The 17,579-nt window shown below is 36.8% G+C and overlaps 1 protein-coding gene across 1 annotated transcript in view; it reads right to left on the bottom strand.

The window, feature by feature from the left end:
- The window catches only part of Megf9 (multiple EGF like domains 9), a gene marked incomplete at its 3' end in the record, with an annotated part of 109,523 nt that overhangs the window by 58,339 nt on the left and 33,605 nt on the right, over positions 1 to 17,579 (bottom strand). The window contains exon 2 of the mRNA XM_026781999.1: positions 2,068 to 2,269. Within this exon, the coding sequence (XP_026637800.1) occupies positions 2,068 to 2,269 (202 nt within the window). The remainder of the gene's footprint in view (positions 1 to 2,067; positions 2,270 to 17,579) is intronic.

Here is a 17,579-nt window from a genome sequence, read left to right on the forward strand (position 1 = left end):
TGTATACAATATTCTGTCTGTGTGTATGCCTGAAGGCCAGAAGAGGGCGCCAGACCTCTTTACAGATGGGTGTGAGCCACCATGTGGTTGCTGGGACCTTTGCAAGAGCAGGCAATGCTCCTAACCACTGAGCCATCTCTCCAGCCCCCAAGTGAGGAGTTTCTAAATTATGGCTTGTGTGGGCATGTATTTGGGGGTATAGTAAGAAATTTTTAAATGTGCAGGCATTGTGGTGCACAATTTTAATCCCAACACTTGAGAAGCAGAAGCAGAAGTGACAGAAACAGAGGCAGCAGAGGCAGCCATATCTCCATTAGTTTGAGAAGAGCCTGGTTTAAGAGTTCCAAGTCATCCAGGGCTACACAGATGTTTGTTGTTTTTGTTTGTTTGTTTGTTTGTCTTTTAAAAAAGTACTATAGCCTCAATCTCAAAAACCAGAGTATCAATCTTTTCATTATAGGTGGCATGAGGCATGGTGGTAAAGCCAAGACTTGGACTTAAAAGGTCTAATTTGGAATTCTTATTCTGTCATTTAATATCTTTGTGACCTACTAACCTACATATAAAAAGTTACTATAAGGATTAAGACAACATTAACTTTGAAGATACTGAATATCATAAACATTCATTATTGTTGCATTTCAAAATATAAAGTTTTCAGTCAAATTTATTTCTATATTTTAATATAAGCACATTATATAATAACACAATGGTTTATAAAGCACCTAAAATATACATTGGTAAACTCTAAAGCATATTTTAAATCATGGAGCTATAAAATTGTTTTAAAATTCATCATAAGGAGTATGGTATAAATATAATAATATACATTGTATGCACATATGAAATTCTCAAAGATTCAATTAAAGTATTATTTTAAAAAATCCTCAATTAATTCAACAATATTCCTTTGAAATGAAGTATAAATTTTTTGATTTGTATATGCTAAACAATTTATATGCACAAACTCATTTCGCTCTATAGCAGCCTTGAGAAGAAGCTGAGTCACTGAGATAAGTGGAGCTGCCCACAGCACAGTGCAGTTCAGAAATGGCTCCAGATACTGGGTCCATATTCAGACTACATTAACTCTAAAGTTTATGCTCTTGTCACTGTGAAACACTGGCTCTTCAGCTTCTTAGCTTGAGGTTCACAAAACACCAGGTATTCACTCATACAAGGTCAAAGAATAACTACTTTCATGTAGTACAAAGCAAATGTCAAAGAACATGGACCATAAGATTAAGTCACCTCCTAATAGAAAATAATTTAATTTAGTATCTCTCCCACACCCATCTCCCCCACAAGAATGAAGTTTATTATCCACTTATTAAAAAATAGATGTATGATTGCTGAGATGGCCTAGTGGGTAGAGGTGCTTTCCACTAAGCCTAATGCCTTGAGTTCAATTTCTAGGACCTATACAAATAGAGATCTGACTTCCACACAAGTGCAATGGCACCCCTCCCCACAATAAGAAAACAAAAACATCAACAATAAATAGTGCACACAAATTTGAGACTCTTGATAACAGAAAAAGTAAATCAAGAATACATTACCTTAATATACAGCCACATTTTAATAACTACAACAAGAATATTCCACTAAAAATGCCTGAAAGGAACTCCCTCCAGTAAACAGAATCCTTCGCTGATTTTTTTCCAGGAAACTTAGAAAAACCATTACAAAGCCCAAGTCCTCTTAATCAACTAAAGCAGAAAAAGAATGTTTTATAATTATGATATGAAATATAATATACAAAGTGATAGAATTAGTGTATATGAAATTTTATAAATCTATGACACAGTTACTTTCCCCATTAATTAAATGACTGATTCTCCACAGTGGAAACCTTTGTGTTTTATTCTTTTATATCTATATGTGTGTGTGTGTGTGTGTGCGTGTGCGCATGTACACACACATGTGCACACACACACACACACACACACACACGTAATCTTAGCCATTCCTATCCCCTGCTCTTTTCCTCTGATTCCTCCTAGCTCCCCAGTACATTTTTTCCTTACTAAAATACAATGAATTTCACCTCCACCCTCTGCTGCTTACCTGTTGCAGAGAATGCTAAGAGATCCATGTGGACTGCAGTGACACGGCAGGCAGAGACCAACAGTGTGATTCAGGTAAAAGCCCTCTTTGCAGGTTTCACAGTGAAGTCCCTGATAACCTGGACGACACTCACACTGCCCTGATGTCTGGTTGCAGTGCTTCACATCCAAGCTTCCAACCTCAGAACAGTTACACATATACTCTGAAAAGAGAAGGGAGCCATTATTAATCCTTCATTTTTGTTAATACACAATTGTGACAAATTTGTAAGGCCAAATAAAATCAAGTCTAGTTTTAACTTCCCATATTATTCAGTTTATTTAAATTGAGCAATGTATACAGCAGATTACAAAACATGTGTATAGTTCATAATTATAAAACTGACATTCTCAATTTGCTTTTCAGTAGTCTTCATTGTCTACTTCCTTACCCTAAACCTGTGTGTATGTGTGTGTGTGTGTGTGTGTGTGTGTGTGTGTATGTGTTTGCGCATGTGTGCTTCTGAACTAAAGCCTTTCAAAGCAGGCTTATTTACATGACTCTCAGAGTACATGCTGGAAATGACAACATGTTAAATCATAAATAACTCTCCTGTGAGCAGCAAAGACATAAGGCTCTGGTGACTAACTCCAGTAAGCTATACAAGGTCACATAAAACTGTGTCACAGCTGGAATCAGAAATTCAATGTTCCGACTAGGAAGAAATGGAGGATTAAAACTCAGTGGTAAGGGAAGTGAACAATAAGCCCAGAGAAGGAAGTACAAGTTCACCCTGATGAGAAATCAATCACAAATCAAATATCTTTTCTAAGTTAAATTATTAGAAAATAAACATTTTCTTAGGTATATTTCAAACAGTTTTTTGGATGTAAATGACTTAGAAGTCCCTAGTTTTAGCCTTCTATTGCAAATATTTGTTTGCAAGTTTTTGCTAGTATTTCTACTCATTTTAGCAAAGGCAAAGTATTTTTTAACAGAGCTTAATACAGTATTAACAAAGGACTTTGCAAGCTTGTTTTTGTAAAAGATGCCCTTTAAATGAATTTTAGGAAAAAAATAAAATGTTGTGTATATCCTATAGACCAGTTTCTTTCATTCACAAATAGGGATAAACTGGGTGAGAGAAAAATTATATTTGTGAATAATTAAGGCACTATAAAAATGGCATTGCAATGACAAAACTTTAACTTAACATTAGTTAACTAATCTTAATTAACATTATTATTTATCATATAAAAAATTACCAGATAGCAGTAAATCCAGAGTCTTACATAGTAAGGGTGTTTATAAGGGTGTATTGTAGAAAGAGAAATAAGTTTTAAAAAATAGCATATCCATACAAGTAAAAACAAAGGATTCCACATAAAATCCCCATTAGGCCAACCACCCCTCATGCTTTTTCTCTTCCTATACTTTGATATCAGTTCATTTCTTACCTTTTCCTTTGAATCTGTAAAGGTAATGAATATACTAGTGGATAATTTTTTTTTGTATATTTCAAGCATGAACGTCGAACTATAAAATCTAATGGAGAGATCTAACATCTTTAGTCCCAATATTAGGGAAAGGAATCAGCTTTATCACAAAATCAGGATTCTTATATTTGGCCTGGGGATTGTAAACTAGTGGAACATTTTTCTAGCATGTGTAAGGCCCTGAATGCAAGCTACAGTACTCTCTCTCTGTGTCTCATATTTTGGATATGTGGGCAGTCTTTTTTGAATATAAAGAAACCACATTCAGTAGTTTGTAAACCTGTCATGACAAGACCTCTGCTGGACAAAAATTGGCCCAAACAAAATAACATCTTTCTTCTGGAATTTGGCAGAAATTCAACATACATCTAACACTTCTTGCTAGATCAAATTTCATTACATGCTAAACAAATAATGCTGGACTGGACAAAAATGTCTCAAGGAAAAAGAAGGTGAAGAGGCCTTACAAGAATCACTGAAAATTTTATTATTCCTTTACTAATAAAGTATTTATTAAAAATAAATCAGTACTCTCAACAGATTATATACAATCAGCAGTATCTTATTTACTTTTTAGAACATGTCTTTTTGTTATATTATTTTATGTGTATGGGTGTATTGTATGCATGTGTGTTTGTGGACCACACATATGCCTGGTGCCTGCTGAGGCCAAAAGAGTTTAGATCCCCTGGGGTTGGAATTTGAGACAGGTGTGAGCCTTCATGTGGGTGCAAGGAATCAAATCTGGAATTCTGAAGAGCAGCTAGTACTCTAAACTACTGAGTTATTATCTCCATCTCCAATTAGTAGTATTTTTTAAAAAATCTAATTAATCTAAAAATGTATATATTTTTAAAACAAAATATTTCTTTAGTAGAGTTCTAGTGGATAAACCTTGGATGTCAAGATAACTGGTTACTTATTATTTCTATGGAGAAAATTAAATGTTTTCATTATTCCCTAAAAATACTCATTGAGCCTATCTCTGAATCTTTGTTCATTTTCTGCTACATTCTTGAAGGTTCTCTCATACAATAAAATTCAACAAAAAGCTAAATTTTATTTTATTACTGTGAAACAAAATACTACATATTTCCTGTAACTCTCATATGAAAGAAATTTAGAAAGACGGGCAAGAGGTGGTGAGCTGAGGTTTAAAATTCTGCCTTCTTACCTCCTAACTGTATAGTCTTAAGTAAGTTATTCTTTCTTTTTTTTTTCATCTGTATACAGTGTAGAATAATAGCATTTGTATTATAGTTCCAAATAGGGCCTGAAGTATTGTAATAACTGAAGTAAGAGTAGGAAAACAGTGGAAGGTGATACCACACAAAATATACAAATGTAGTTCAGATGTTAGATTCACAGTTTTGCTATGCCCTATGGGAAAGATCATTTTTTGGACAATGTCTGGAAAACAGAATTAGCACTGTTATAATTGTCTATATATAATGGGTTATGTGCAGTACTGATAAATATGTCCATGATATAGCGATGAAAATAAAAGAATTTACAACAGAATTTTCAAGGAGAATGAAAACAATATGTATTGATTAGATACACTTAGTATTACGGTGTTAGGCCATACTAACAGTAACAGAGTAAGTGACAAATATTTGAGCCAAAAAGACGGATCCAATAATAGAAAAGATAAAATGATGTAATATCACAAAAATCTCACAAACATAAGCAAGGACAGGAAGCTAGGATGAATGTGAGAGGGTATATGTGCTTTTAAATTATAGCTCAGAATTTTGGCCTCTATCTCAGAGATGGTCCACAAATAAAAATTATGCACATCAAAGGAAAGATGAGCAATCGCAATAAATATGAAACACTGTGAGTATTCATTATATTATGTCAAGGTAATTTAATAACTTGTAAGAAAAATCTCAGATCTTTTACAATTCTACACATTCATGTGGAACTATAGGCATTAATGCAGAAATAGTAAATCCCCTTAATGGAAAGCTCTACAAAAATGAAAAAAGTAAATTTCAGTTGATAAAATAATAGGAAGGACATGTAGCCCAAGGCAACAGAGTAAGTACTGACTTTTAATAAGTTGTAATCATAGACATCAGAGTAACACAAAGGGGCTATGGTATGATTAATAGTAAGGCACCAATACAGCCACTAATGGAGATGAAATAATAGAAGCTCATCACAGACAGTATGCAAAGCTCATTCAGTTTCCTAGGAGTGAATATGGAATACTGTTTATCAAGCGTATATCTTCCAAAGCCTTGAAATCCTAGGGGAAAACTCTATAAAGATATAATTAGAAGGAGTGATGTAAAATAAATGCTCACAGACTGACTACAATATTGGGCAACATTTTGTTGCCTGGGTTCTGAAGAATAATGTAATAAAGTGATTTGAACCCTGAGAAAACCCTAAAATCTGGTACTAAATGGCTTTAAGGTTTTTGATTGTTTGTTTGTTTTGTTTTTAATGCTTAACTCATATGTACAGGTTTTTGTCTGCATACCACATGGATGCCCGTGGCTCTGAAGTTACAGATAGTTGTAAACCATCATGTGGGTGCTGGGACCCAAACCTGGATCCTCTGCAAGTGCCTCCAACCCCTGAGCCACCTCTCCAGCCCTGCTTTAGTGTTTGAGAATAGAAATGTGAAGACCCAGAGAAAGACAGTAGTTCTCCTGAGAACTTAAATTTATGAAATGATTTTAATGTAAAATATCATAGGAGTCATTGAATCTATACCCCCATGAGCACATTTCTTCAAGAGTCCCTCCACTAAAGATCAATAAATGAAGCCACCTTGGCTTTCAGGGAAGATTTTTCTTGCAAGTTCTCTTAAGTGTCTTTTTCATATGCAAACACCTATTCTGGAAGGGCATTATCTTCATTAATGTATAACTGACTTCTTGGGAGCCTTGTACATACTGGGAAATTTTTTGTTTCTCTAACTTTCATAATCTGTGTTTTTGTTCAGTTGGGAGTTGTGCCATATTCCTACAATCCAAGCTGTTTTACAGGCTGAGACAGGAGAATTATGAGTCTGAGGCCAATCTGGACAATTTAATGAGACCTTATCTCAAAATAGTAAAAAGGGTAGGGATGATATAGCTCATGAAAGGGGATTTTGCCTAGAGTTCATAAGGTCCTTGGTTAAATCCCCAGTATCACATACACAGAGGTCAATTATATAGAGAACTTTCAGTGCTTTTTGTATTTGTAGCTGGGAAGCAGAAGCAAGGTGATGAGGAGTTCAAGGCTAATCCTGGCTATATAGTAAGTTTAGTGCTAACCTGAAATATCTGAGTCCTTATCTCAAAAATTAAGCATACAAAAACAAAAATAAAACAAAAATGATAGGTGTGCGCATGTCTGTGTTCTAACACTACTAGCACATCCTAGCCAATGTGTGCCCTCTCCCTATGCTGTCTTTAAAAGTTCTTTCTGAATGTTATAAATCTTAGAACTAATGGTGATGTCCAAAAGCTCAATTAACTTTGTACAATAGTGTGTTAGCCCTTTACAGAGGCAAAAGAACTATACCTGTCTTGAAAAACAAAACAAAACAAAAAAGCAGCAAACCTATTATTATTTAAATAAGGTCATAGTCCTGGCCCAGACATCTCCCTGGACTGGGTGGCCAACTAGCCATTCATGTCAGTCTGTTTCTCACCACTGGCACCTTTCTGGATCCACCTCTCTCCCCAGCCCACAAACATTCTACCTCTCCCTCTCTTCTACGTCTGTATCCTGTACTCTCTCACCACTATGGGGTCCAACCACCTAGCAAATGGGCTTTCATTTGGGTCACAGGTGGGACTTGGATGAATACTGCCCACCCCAGTCATAAGGAATGGTGCTTAGCTGTTGCTTCTCCTCTCCCCTATTCCAGGACCTAGAGACCGCTGGCAGTACTTAGAATGATGGTATCTGATCGCCTGGCATCAGAGACAGCAGGTCAGCTCCTGGATGCTTGTGGCCCCCACAGACCTAAAAGTCTAGGGCAGGGGCGCCTTTTGTGTTCTTCGTTGATTCAGGCCACGTCAAGTGATTCTTAAAAATGCTGGGTGGCAGCGGCGCAGGCTTTTAAACCCAGCACTTAGGAGGCAGAAGCAGGAGGATCCCTGTGAGTTCAAGGCTAGCCTCTTCTGCAAGAGCTAGTTCCAGGACAGGTTCTAAAGCAACTGAGAAAGCTTCTCTTGAAAACCAAACCAAACAAACAAACAAACAAAAAACTAGAAAAATATGTTGACCACGGGCCTGATTTCCTAATGTTCAAAATGTAATTTTTTTTATTTTTTAATTTTTTTATTTATTTTTTATTGGGAAAAGGAAAAAAAAAAGAATCCGCCTCCTCCCAGCCTCCCCTGTTCTCCCCCTCCCCCAAACTCCTCTCCCCCTCCCTCTCCAGTCCATAGAGCAGTCAGGGTTCCCTGTCCTGTGGAAGTCCAAGGTCCGCCCCCCTCCGTCCATGTCTAGGAAGGTGAACATCCAAACTGGCTAGGCTCCCACAAAGCCAGAACATGAAGAAGGGTCAAAACCCCGTGCCATTGTCCTTGGCTTCTCATCAGCCCTCATTGTTCGCCATGTTCAGAGAGTCCAGTTTTATCCCATGCTTTTCAGTCTCAGTCCAGCTGGCCTTGGTCAGCTCCCAATAGATCAGCCCCATTGTCTCAGTGGGTGGGTGCGCCCCTCGTGGTCCTGACTTCCTTGCTCATCTTCTCTCTCCTTCCGCTCCTCATTGGGACCTTGGGAGCTCAGACCAGTGCTCCAGTGTGGGTCTCTGTCTATATCTCCATCCATCACCAGATGAAGGTTCTATGGTGGTATGCAAGATATTCGTCAGTATTGCTATAGGATAGGGTCATTTCAAGTTCCCTATCCTCAGCTGCCCAAGGAACTAACTGGGGACATCACCATGGGCTCCTGGGAGCCACCCTAGGGTCAAGTCTCTTGCCAACCCTAAGGTGGCTCCCTTAACTAAGAATTATGGTTCTGTGCTCCCCTGTCCAACCTTCCTTTTTCCCAATCCTCCTGTTTCCCCAAGTTCCCCCCATCCTCCCCTTCTCACTTTTCTCTCCCCATCTCCCCTTACCCCCATCCCACCCAGGACTGTGTCATTTTTAGCATATTTGGAGAAAAGGAATCTTGGAAAGGCTTCACTCTAAGGAAAAGGAGAAATCTACTGTTTTTTACTTTCATAAAGGGTCTTACTCGAACATAGCATTGATATTCATGTTTATGATATGCTAGGTTAGGGTCATAAATATTTAAAAGTCACTGCTTGTAAAGCAAAGCTCTAAAATTAACTCTTAAAAATAAAAATGTATCCACAAAACTTCCCAAACACAATTTTCTACAGGGAAGCATTTAATTTATTTTAATGTAGACATTTGAGAATAAAGGTGCAGACATTTTGCACAAAATTTTCTGTCTCACAGCGAAGGCTATATTGTTAGTGTAGCTTATCCCTGCCAGAATTCCACAATTCAAGGGCAATTCATCTAATTAATAGGACAAGATGATAGAGTCCAAGAAGGTAACAGCTAGCTTTTACTACGTGTATGAAAATGATATCATCAGTCATTTAATATGTGCTACATATATCATATATAACATTAGAAACAGCATGAATGGCCTCCCTTGTTATCTACTACAATCTGGGGATATAGGAATCTTGAGTGAGAAATCTGATACTCAGAAGAAGAAATAAATCATATAACTAACTAGAACCAAAGAAATAAAGAAATACTATTCGACAAAGCCATAACCACTTAACGTTATACTTTAGGACTCATTTGCTAGCTCTGTGCTCTTTGATGAGTCTTAAATGATGAGTCTGATTCTCACCATTCACCATAAAAATGGGTAAATAAAAGGTCAAATTATCTATGGTTACATGTACTAACTAAGACTTTCTGAAAATACTTTTCTTTACAAAATAAAAATGATTTTATTTCCAGTTTCATGGACACAGAATGTTTCTTTTCCTCCATTTGTACAACCACTTAACTTTCCAGTTTCAGACGGTCCAGCTCCTTCCAGATGAACTAATTGGTCTTTGCAACTGTGCTCTCTGCCACCCCTTCTCCCAGCTCTTTTCATGATTCTCTCCTCTCTTCACTCGTCTCCATTTACACCTATTCAGTCTTTCACTTTTTACAAATCAGCCTTCAGATACATGCTCTGAGAGTCTAAGATATATTTGCCTTAACCTTCTGTCCCATATAACAACCATTCATCTTCCAAATAAAGTTCCCAAAATGAAAGATTTTTTTTACCATGTGGTTTTTCTTTAATAGTCTGTAATCTTTTTCTGAACTACTGAAAATACTCTCTCAAAAATTAAGGATACAAAATACCAGCCTTCCTAAGCCACTTACCACTTTAATCTTTGATTACTTCTTCTTTTTTGGGGGGAGGGGCGGAGAGGAGAGGTAGGGCTATTGAACCCAGAGCCTCACACATCTAAGGATGTGATCCATCACTAAGCTACACTCTCATACCTTCTCTTTCCTTTCTGGGCCCTTTCTCCACTTAAGTCTCTAACAACTCTGAGTATTCACTGAGAACTTACCATGCTAATTCCTATCCTTTTGCTTGTGTGCCTGTCACTGAAGATCCTTATAATAATGTTTCCCAATGAATTTTGCCTGTGTCTATACCTCCTTGCACTGTGATGTTCTCATCAGAAGATTTGGTCTTATCAATGTGGCATAAGTGAGGTGACAGTTCCAAACCTGGTCTCAGAGTACCTTACATCTTCTGCCTTCATTAGTTTTGGACCCAGTTGCCACAGAGAAACCTGAGCTAAAAAAACAACAACAACAAAAACAAACAAACAAACAAAAACTATACAATAAGAAATTCTTTGGGCCGTGGTGGTGCACACCTTTAATTCCAGCACCCGGGAGGCAGAGGGGATCTCTGTGAGTTGAGGACAGCATGGTCTGCAGAGCAAGTTATAGGACAACCAAAGCTACACAAAGAAACAGTTTTGAAAGACTAAAAGAAGAAGAAGAAAGAAGAAGGAGAAGTAATAAGAAGAAATTCTACAGATGGGGCTAGAGAGATGGCTGAACAGTTAAGAGCACTTGTTGCTCTGGCAGAGGAGCTAGGTTCAATTCATAGCACCCACAGGGTAGTTCACAATCATTGCTAACTACAGTTCCTGGGGATCTGATTCTTCTTCTGACCTCTGCAGGCACCAATCTCTCTCCTCTCTCTCTCTCTCTCTCTCTCTCTCTCTCTCTCACACACACACACACACACACACACACACACACACGTACAAACACATACAGGCAAAACACTTACATATGAAGTAAAATAAATAAATCTAATTTAAAAGACTTTTAAAATAAATTCTATGGATAGAAAAAATGGCTATCCACATGTCCCTAGTGGGGCACCAAGCATGAATAAGACCATCTTACATTCTCTAGATCTAATTAATGCACCAATTCAACAACATGGGTTGACAAACAATACTGGTTTGTCACCTAGACACAGATTAGTCATTTGGGACTAGAGAACCTCAATTGAGAAAATGTTTTGATCAGATTGTCCTGTGAGCATACTTGTGGGCCACTTGTTAATTTCTAATTGATATAAGAAGACCATTGTGAGCAAAATCATCCATAGGCAGGAGGGCTTGGGCTATATAAGAAAAGCATTTTAGCAAATCACTGAAGCAGAACACAAGTAAACTGGTAATTCACACTCCTCCATGTTCCCTGATTCAGTCCCTGCCTCCAAGTTCCTGCTTGAACTCCTGTCCTGACTTCCCTCAATGACCTGGGAATCATTGTGACCTGGAAATTGTAAAATAAAACCAACTATTTCTTCCCTTAAGCTCCTGTTGATCAGTGTTTTATCATTGGAACAGAAAAGCAAACTAAAATAATGAGTAAGTCCAGAAGAAATCAACAGAATCATCCAGAAACAGAAATAAATCACTAATGTTGGTTTATGACCCTGAGGTTTGTAATTTGCTGTCACACTGCAATAGACATCCGATACCCAGTGGCCTAAATAAGATACGTTCATCACAGTCAGTTACATGAAATGGCTTCAGGGCCGAGGATATAATTCAGCAGTATAGCACTTGTCTACCACATATGGGCTCCATTCCCAGCAACGTGAATAACAACATTTTTAGAGCTATTTTCCTTTTCTGGCGACAGATACCTAACTAGACTCCATCTATTCAATAAGTCACTGTTTGCTTAGCAAGGCTAGTATTCTTGAATTACCAGCACTAAGGAGATCAAGACAGAAACATCACAAATTTCAGTTCATTCTGAGCTACATGGCAAAAACCTGTACAAAAAAAAAGAAAGAAAAGAATGAAGGAAGGAAGGAAAGAAAGAAGGAAGGAAGGAGGGGAAACAGAGAGGACAGATTGAGGTAGCACACAACAGGCAGAAGCAGGAGAATCTATGAGAGTCTGAGGTCAGACTGTTCTATATTGCAAATTTCAGGACAGTTATATAGTGAGATCCTATCTCAAAAATGAAGGGTGTTGGGGAGGGCTTGGAGGACAGAAGTGTTGTAATTATACTTTCTTGGTTTATTTATTTATTTATTTATTTATTTATTTATTTATTTATTTATTTATTATGTATACAATATTCTGTCTGTGTGTATGCCTGCAGGCCAGAAGAGGGCACCAGACCTCATTACAGATGGTTGTGAGCCACCATGTAGTTGCTGGGAATTGAACTCAGGACCTTTGGAAGAGCAGGCAATGCTCTTAACCTCTGAGCCATCTCTCCAGCCCCTCTTGGTTTGTTTTTATATTAGTTTTCTCAAAAGACACCTTATACACTGACTAGCTAGCAAGACGGAAACCGAGTTCAATACCCAGAATCCATATGAAGCTGAAAGGAGAGAATTGAGAGAACTGACACAACATTGTCCTCTGACCTCACAGATATACCATGATACACATGCCCACACATATATCACACATATACACACACAAACTAATTGCGATACCTTATAGAATTCTGCAAAATAATTTTTTAATATAGTATATGGTAGAAAGTGAGCCACCATGGTATTTAATATTTATAATAACAATATATTATAAAATACAATTAAAGTTAAATTAAATTATAGTTGAATAATTTTTAGAAACATCCAAGGCTAAATATTTATACAAAACTGGTTAGTATGTAAAGAGGTTACTATGTCACTAGATGGATAATTTTTCTTATTTACTGGTTTCTTAGTTCCTTGATATTTTTATTTTTTAAGAGTTTTTTTCAATTGTGGCAAAATAGATACAGCAAAATTTACTATTTTATCAATTTTAAGTCTTGAATTAGGTATCATTAGTACAATTACACTATTTGTACAAATACATCACTCTATCTGCCCTTACATTTTATTTATTTATTGGTTTGTGTCTTTACTTCAACCCCTCCCAAAGCCACAAACAAGTTTTTCATAGATATCAACCAAGTTTTAACAAAGAGAAAAGCCAAGTGAATGTAAAAAGGATATGTTTCTTTTTTTTTATCAAAACAAATGATTTTAAACAGTTGGGGTTTATCTTAGTTTTTTTTTTTAATCTCCAAGTTCTAGTTTACAGTCCATCAGTGTTGGGAAGGTACAGCAGCAAGACCTTGAGCCACCTATCCACACTGTGTTCACAGTCAGAAGAAAGTACCAAACGCATGCTTGCTGCTCAGCTCTCTCTGCCTCATTCAGAGTGGGTCTTTCGATGTTAAATAACTCAGTGAGAAAAATCTCTAAGAGGCACGCTCAGAGACTCATCTCTCAGATGATTCTAAATTTTGTTAAGCTGACAGTTAACACTATCATAAGTTTCCATAGAAAAAAGACCAAAATTTGATCTAACTTCATATCTTACAGAATTTTTTATCAGAAGAAACAGTAAAAAAAAATACAACACTACCAGAAGAAAACCAAGAAAAATTTGATTGGGTTTGACAAATCCTTGTATTATATGAAAAGCTTTTAAATATAACAACAGAAATAAAATTCACAAAAAGAAAAACATAAATTATACTTTATTAAAACAAAACCAAAAAACCCCAAAATATATTCCTTTAATGGGCTTCCTCCACATAGAGAACCTGGTATTATAAGCACTCACAAATTGAGATAATGTGTTAATCAATCACAGTTGATAGGCTTTCACTATTTAAGTGGTTGCACATGTGCAATAAAGCAGACGATCTCAGCTTGCTTTACATACACACAAACACTGCTGTCTTGAGGCATGTGAGATGGGGTGGGCCGGACAACAGCTGCTGACAGAACTCCCTTCCCCCTCAGGTAGGCACAGCAAGGCAGGCCCCCTAATTTGAATAAATGACGAAAATGGCTTGAGGAATAACACCCAAAGTTGACTCTGGCTCCCACCCACTTGCATATATTTGCACACACCCACATACATGTAGACCCATATGAAAGCATACACACATGTACACACACACACACACACACACACACACACTATACATTTCTAAACATCAAAATCAATTTTTAACTTATTAAATTGATCTGTCTGTATGCCAGTAGAAGAAAAATGGTTTTACTAACTACAGCTTTATAAAATGCTCTTTATTTGTTCGTCTTCACATTTGCCTTTAGTTCTCCATAACGTAACTGGAGACTACTCATTTGTTTCCCAGCCACCCAGACCCGAATAATCACACAGAAACTATATTAATTACAACACTGTTTGGCCTACTAGCTCAGTTTTCTTATCAAGTAACTCTTATATCTTAAATTAACCCACTCCTATTAATCAATGTATCACCACGAGGTTGTGGCCTACTGGTAACGTTCCAGCATCTGTCACCTTCAACAGCTACATTGGTGTCTCTTCGACTCTGTCTACTCTCTCTGTATCTCTGTTTGGATATATCCCACATGGCTTCACTCTGCTAAGCCATTCGCCCAAACAACTTTATTCATTAACCAATAAAAGCAACACGTATAAGCCACAGAGAAACCCTGTCTCGAAAAACCAAAAAAAAAAGCAACTCGTATACAAAACATCTCACATTACCATAATTATTTATATTTCTAGACATGGTAGTCACATTCATTCCAAAAATACCATAGTAGTTTTCCTAAAAATTTCATTTATCCTAAAAATTAAAGATGAGTAGCTTTTACAATATTTGAATTTTCCAATTAAAAGTACAGGTATACCTTACAACTTATTTATTCAATATTTTTATATCATCAGTAAAAGTTTATAATTAAAAATTATATATGTATGTGTTTTATATAAATTTTGTGGCAATTACCTCTAAACTGTTTACTCACTGTCAGTAGTGGTTAAAACTGATTGTTTCCATTTTATCTTCTATCAAACATTAGTTAATAGGAATTATTAACTTTTACATTCTGAGATACACAGAAACATTCTGATGAACTTATTCCAGATGATTTTTCCTTGGTTCTCTATAAGATTCTTATTTCTAAGTTACATGTTATAAGGTCACCCACCGAAGGTTATACTTATCTGAGTTAACAGCATATTTTAACTTTCCTTAACCACAGTACCTTGTCAATAAATGACTCATACAACTAAGTCAGTGTTATGGTTTGAATATGGATATAAAATGTCCCTCAGAAGGATCAGGTGTTGTAAGTTTGATCCTCAGTTGATGGATCTACTCATCGTAAGTAGGTCAGTAGGGCTCTGACCTAATCAATAGATTTATCCATTGATGAATGAATCATCTTGTGGTATTACTGAAGGTTGTGGTGGTTTAAAAGAAAATGCTCCCAATGGGAGTGGCACTATTAGGAGTTGTGAGCTTGTTGGAGGAAGTGTGTCACTGTGGGCATGGGTTTCCAAGTCCCTTTTGCTCAGCTTCCCTCAGTATGACTGTCAGTCAGCTTTCTGTTTCCTGCAATGTGGAGGACTCTCAGCTATTCTCCCAGTACCACATCTGCTTACATGTCACTATGCGTCTCATCATGATGATAACAGAGCCTCAGAAAATGTAGGTAAGTCACTCCAATTAAAAGTTTTCTTTGTAAAAGTTTCCATGGTCATGGTGTCTCTTTAAAGCAATAAAAGCCCAACTAAGACAGGCTCAGAATATTTCAGAGGTGGGGCCTAGTTGGAGGAAATAGGTACTGGAGGTGTGATCTTGCAGACTGTGTCTTATCCCAGGCATCTTTGCCTCCTCTGCCACATACTTAACACTACCATATTTTGTTTTACCACAGGCTCAAAACCAGTAGCCACTTGATCATGTAATCTCTGAAACTGGGACTGAAAATAAATCCTTCTTCCTTTTAAATCCCTTCTCCCAGGGTATTTTCATAGTAATAAAAACCTTACTCGCATAATCAACATTATTATTATTAATTACAATAAAAAGTTACCATTCACTATTATCAATAATGTGCCAACCTTTGTTGATCATTTTACTTCAATTAACATTTAGCTCTCATATGCTTTTAAGCCCAAGTTCATTAATAGGAAAACAGAAACTTAAAGATCCACAGTAATTGCCTGAATCCACAGTTATAGTAAGTGGCTGAGGCAGAAGGCACACTTATGCTTGTTTTTCTCTGATGTCCTTGTTCATTTTACTTCACCACACAACCTTCTTCCTTCAGATAAGAGATGGGCCATTTACCAATTATGTCTAATCTATCTCTTTCATTTGCTTTCTCTGTAAGCAAGTGACATCAAATCAAATGATTACCAAATGGTGGGTAGGGAGAAACAGTTGCTCAAGAAACAAAATTAATTCTCAACTGGTGACACAGAGCATCTTAAATTTGCTCTTGGCTTACAAGTCTTAATATATTGTACAAATCCAAAGACACACATTCATGATTTAATATTTGTCACCAGCTTAATTTATTTGAATGCACTATTATTACCAAAGTAATACCATGAATTAGAAATTGTGCTAAATTAAGGCCAAGACTTTCAGGGATGGACTAAGCTAAACTAACAACCTGCTACCTGGACCTAGACAGACATGCAACAAAGAGCACCCTAAGAGAGAAATACATGGATTCAATCTACATGGGAAGTAGAAAAAGACAAGATGATCTGAGTAAATTGGGAGAGTGGGGATCACAGGAAAGGGTAGAAGGGGAACAGGGAAGAATGTATAGGAGAGGAGCAGAGAAAAATATATAGCTCAATGAAAACAATAAATAAACACAACCACACAACTTTGTGCTACTATTTCTCCAAACGTTCAGTTTTCAAGGCTACGTGAAAAATTTCCCATTTAATAAAAACTATTTTTCTTCTCCCAGGTCACTGTCAAATCTAAAATGCACTAAACAAATAAACTTATTGCTAAACTATCTGAGGCCTAAAAAGTATTATATCTTAGTATCTGCAGGATTGTTACTCAATCTTAATCATTTTTGAATATATATGGGTCTTTTCTCTGAGAGCACGATCACAGTTGCCCAGAGTTTAATGGGATGGAAGAGGTTGGAAGAGTAAACACAGTAATTTGAACAGCCTAAAATCTGGCCCAGAGAACAGTAGAAAGAAATAAGTCTGTTTCCAGGTTCTGGCTATGACAAACAATGCTGCTATGAACATAGTTGAGCACATGTCCTTGTGGCATAATTGAGCATCCTTTGGATATATACCCAAAAGTGGTATTACTGGGTCTTGAGGAAGGTTGTTTCCTAATTTTCTGAGAAATTGCTACACTGACATCCAAAGGGGCTGTACCAGCTTGCATTCCCACCAGCAATGCAGAAGTGTTCCCTTTTCCCCACAACCTCTCTCCAGCATACGTTGTCATCAGTGTTTTTGATCTTGACCATTCTTACAGGTGTAAAACGGAATCTCAGAGTTGTTTTGATTTACATTTCTCTAATGACTAAGAATGTTGAACATTTCCTTAAGAGTCTTTCAGCCATTTTAGATTCTTCTGTTGAGAGTTCTCTGTTTAGGTCTGTATTCCATTTTTTAAATTGGATTATTTGTTCTTTTGATGAGCAATTTCTTGAGTTCTTTGTATATTTTGGAGATCAGACCTCTGTCTGATGTGCCCTCGACCAAAGAATGGATAA

This window comes from Microtus ochrogaster, chromosome 10 (assembly GCF_000317375.1).
Source record: "Microtus ochrogaster isolate Prairie Vole_2 chromosome 10, MicOch1.0, whole genome shotgun sequence".
Classification (NCBI taxonomy): Eukaryota; Metazoa; Chordata; class Mammalia; order Rodentia; family Cricetidae; genus Microtus; species Microtus ochrogaster.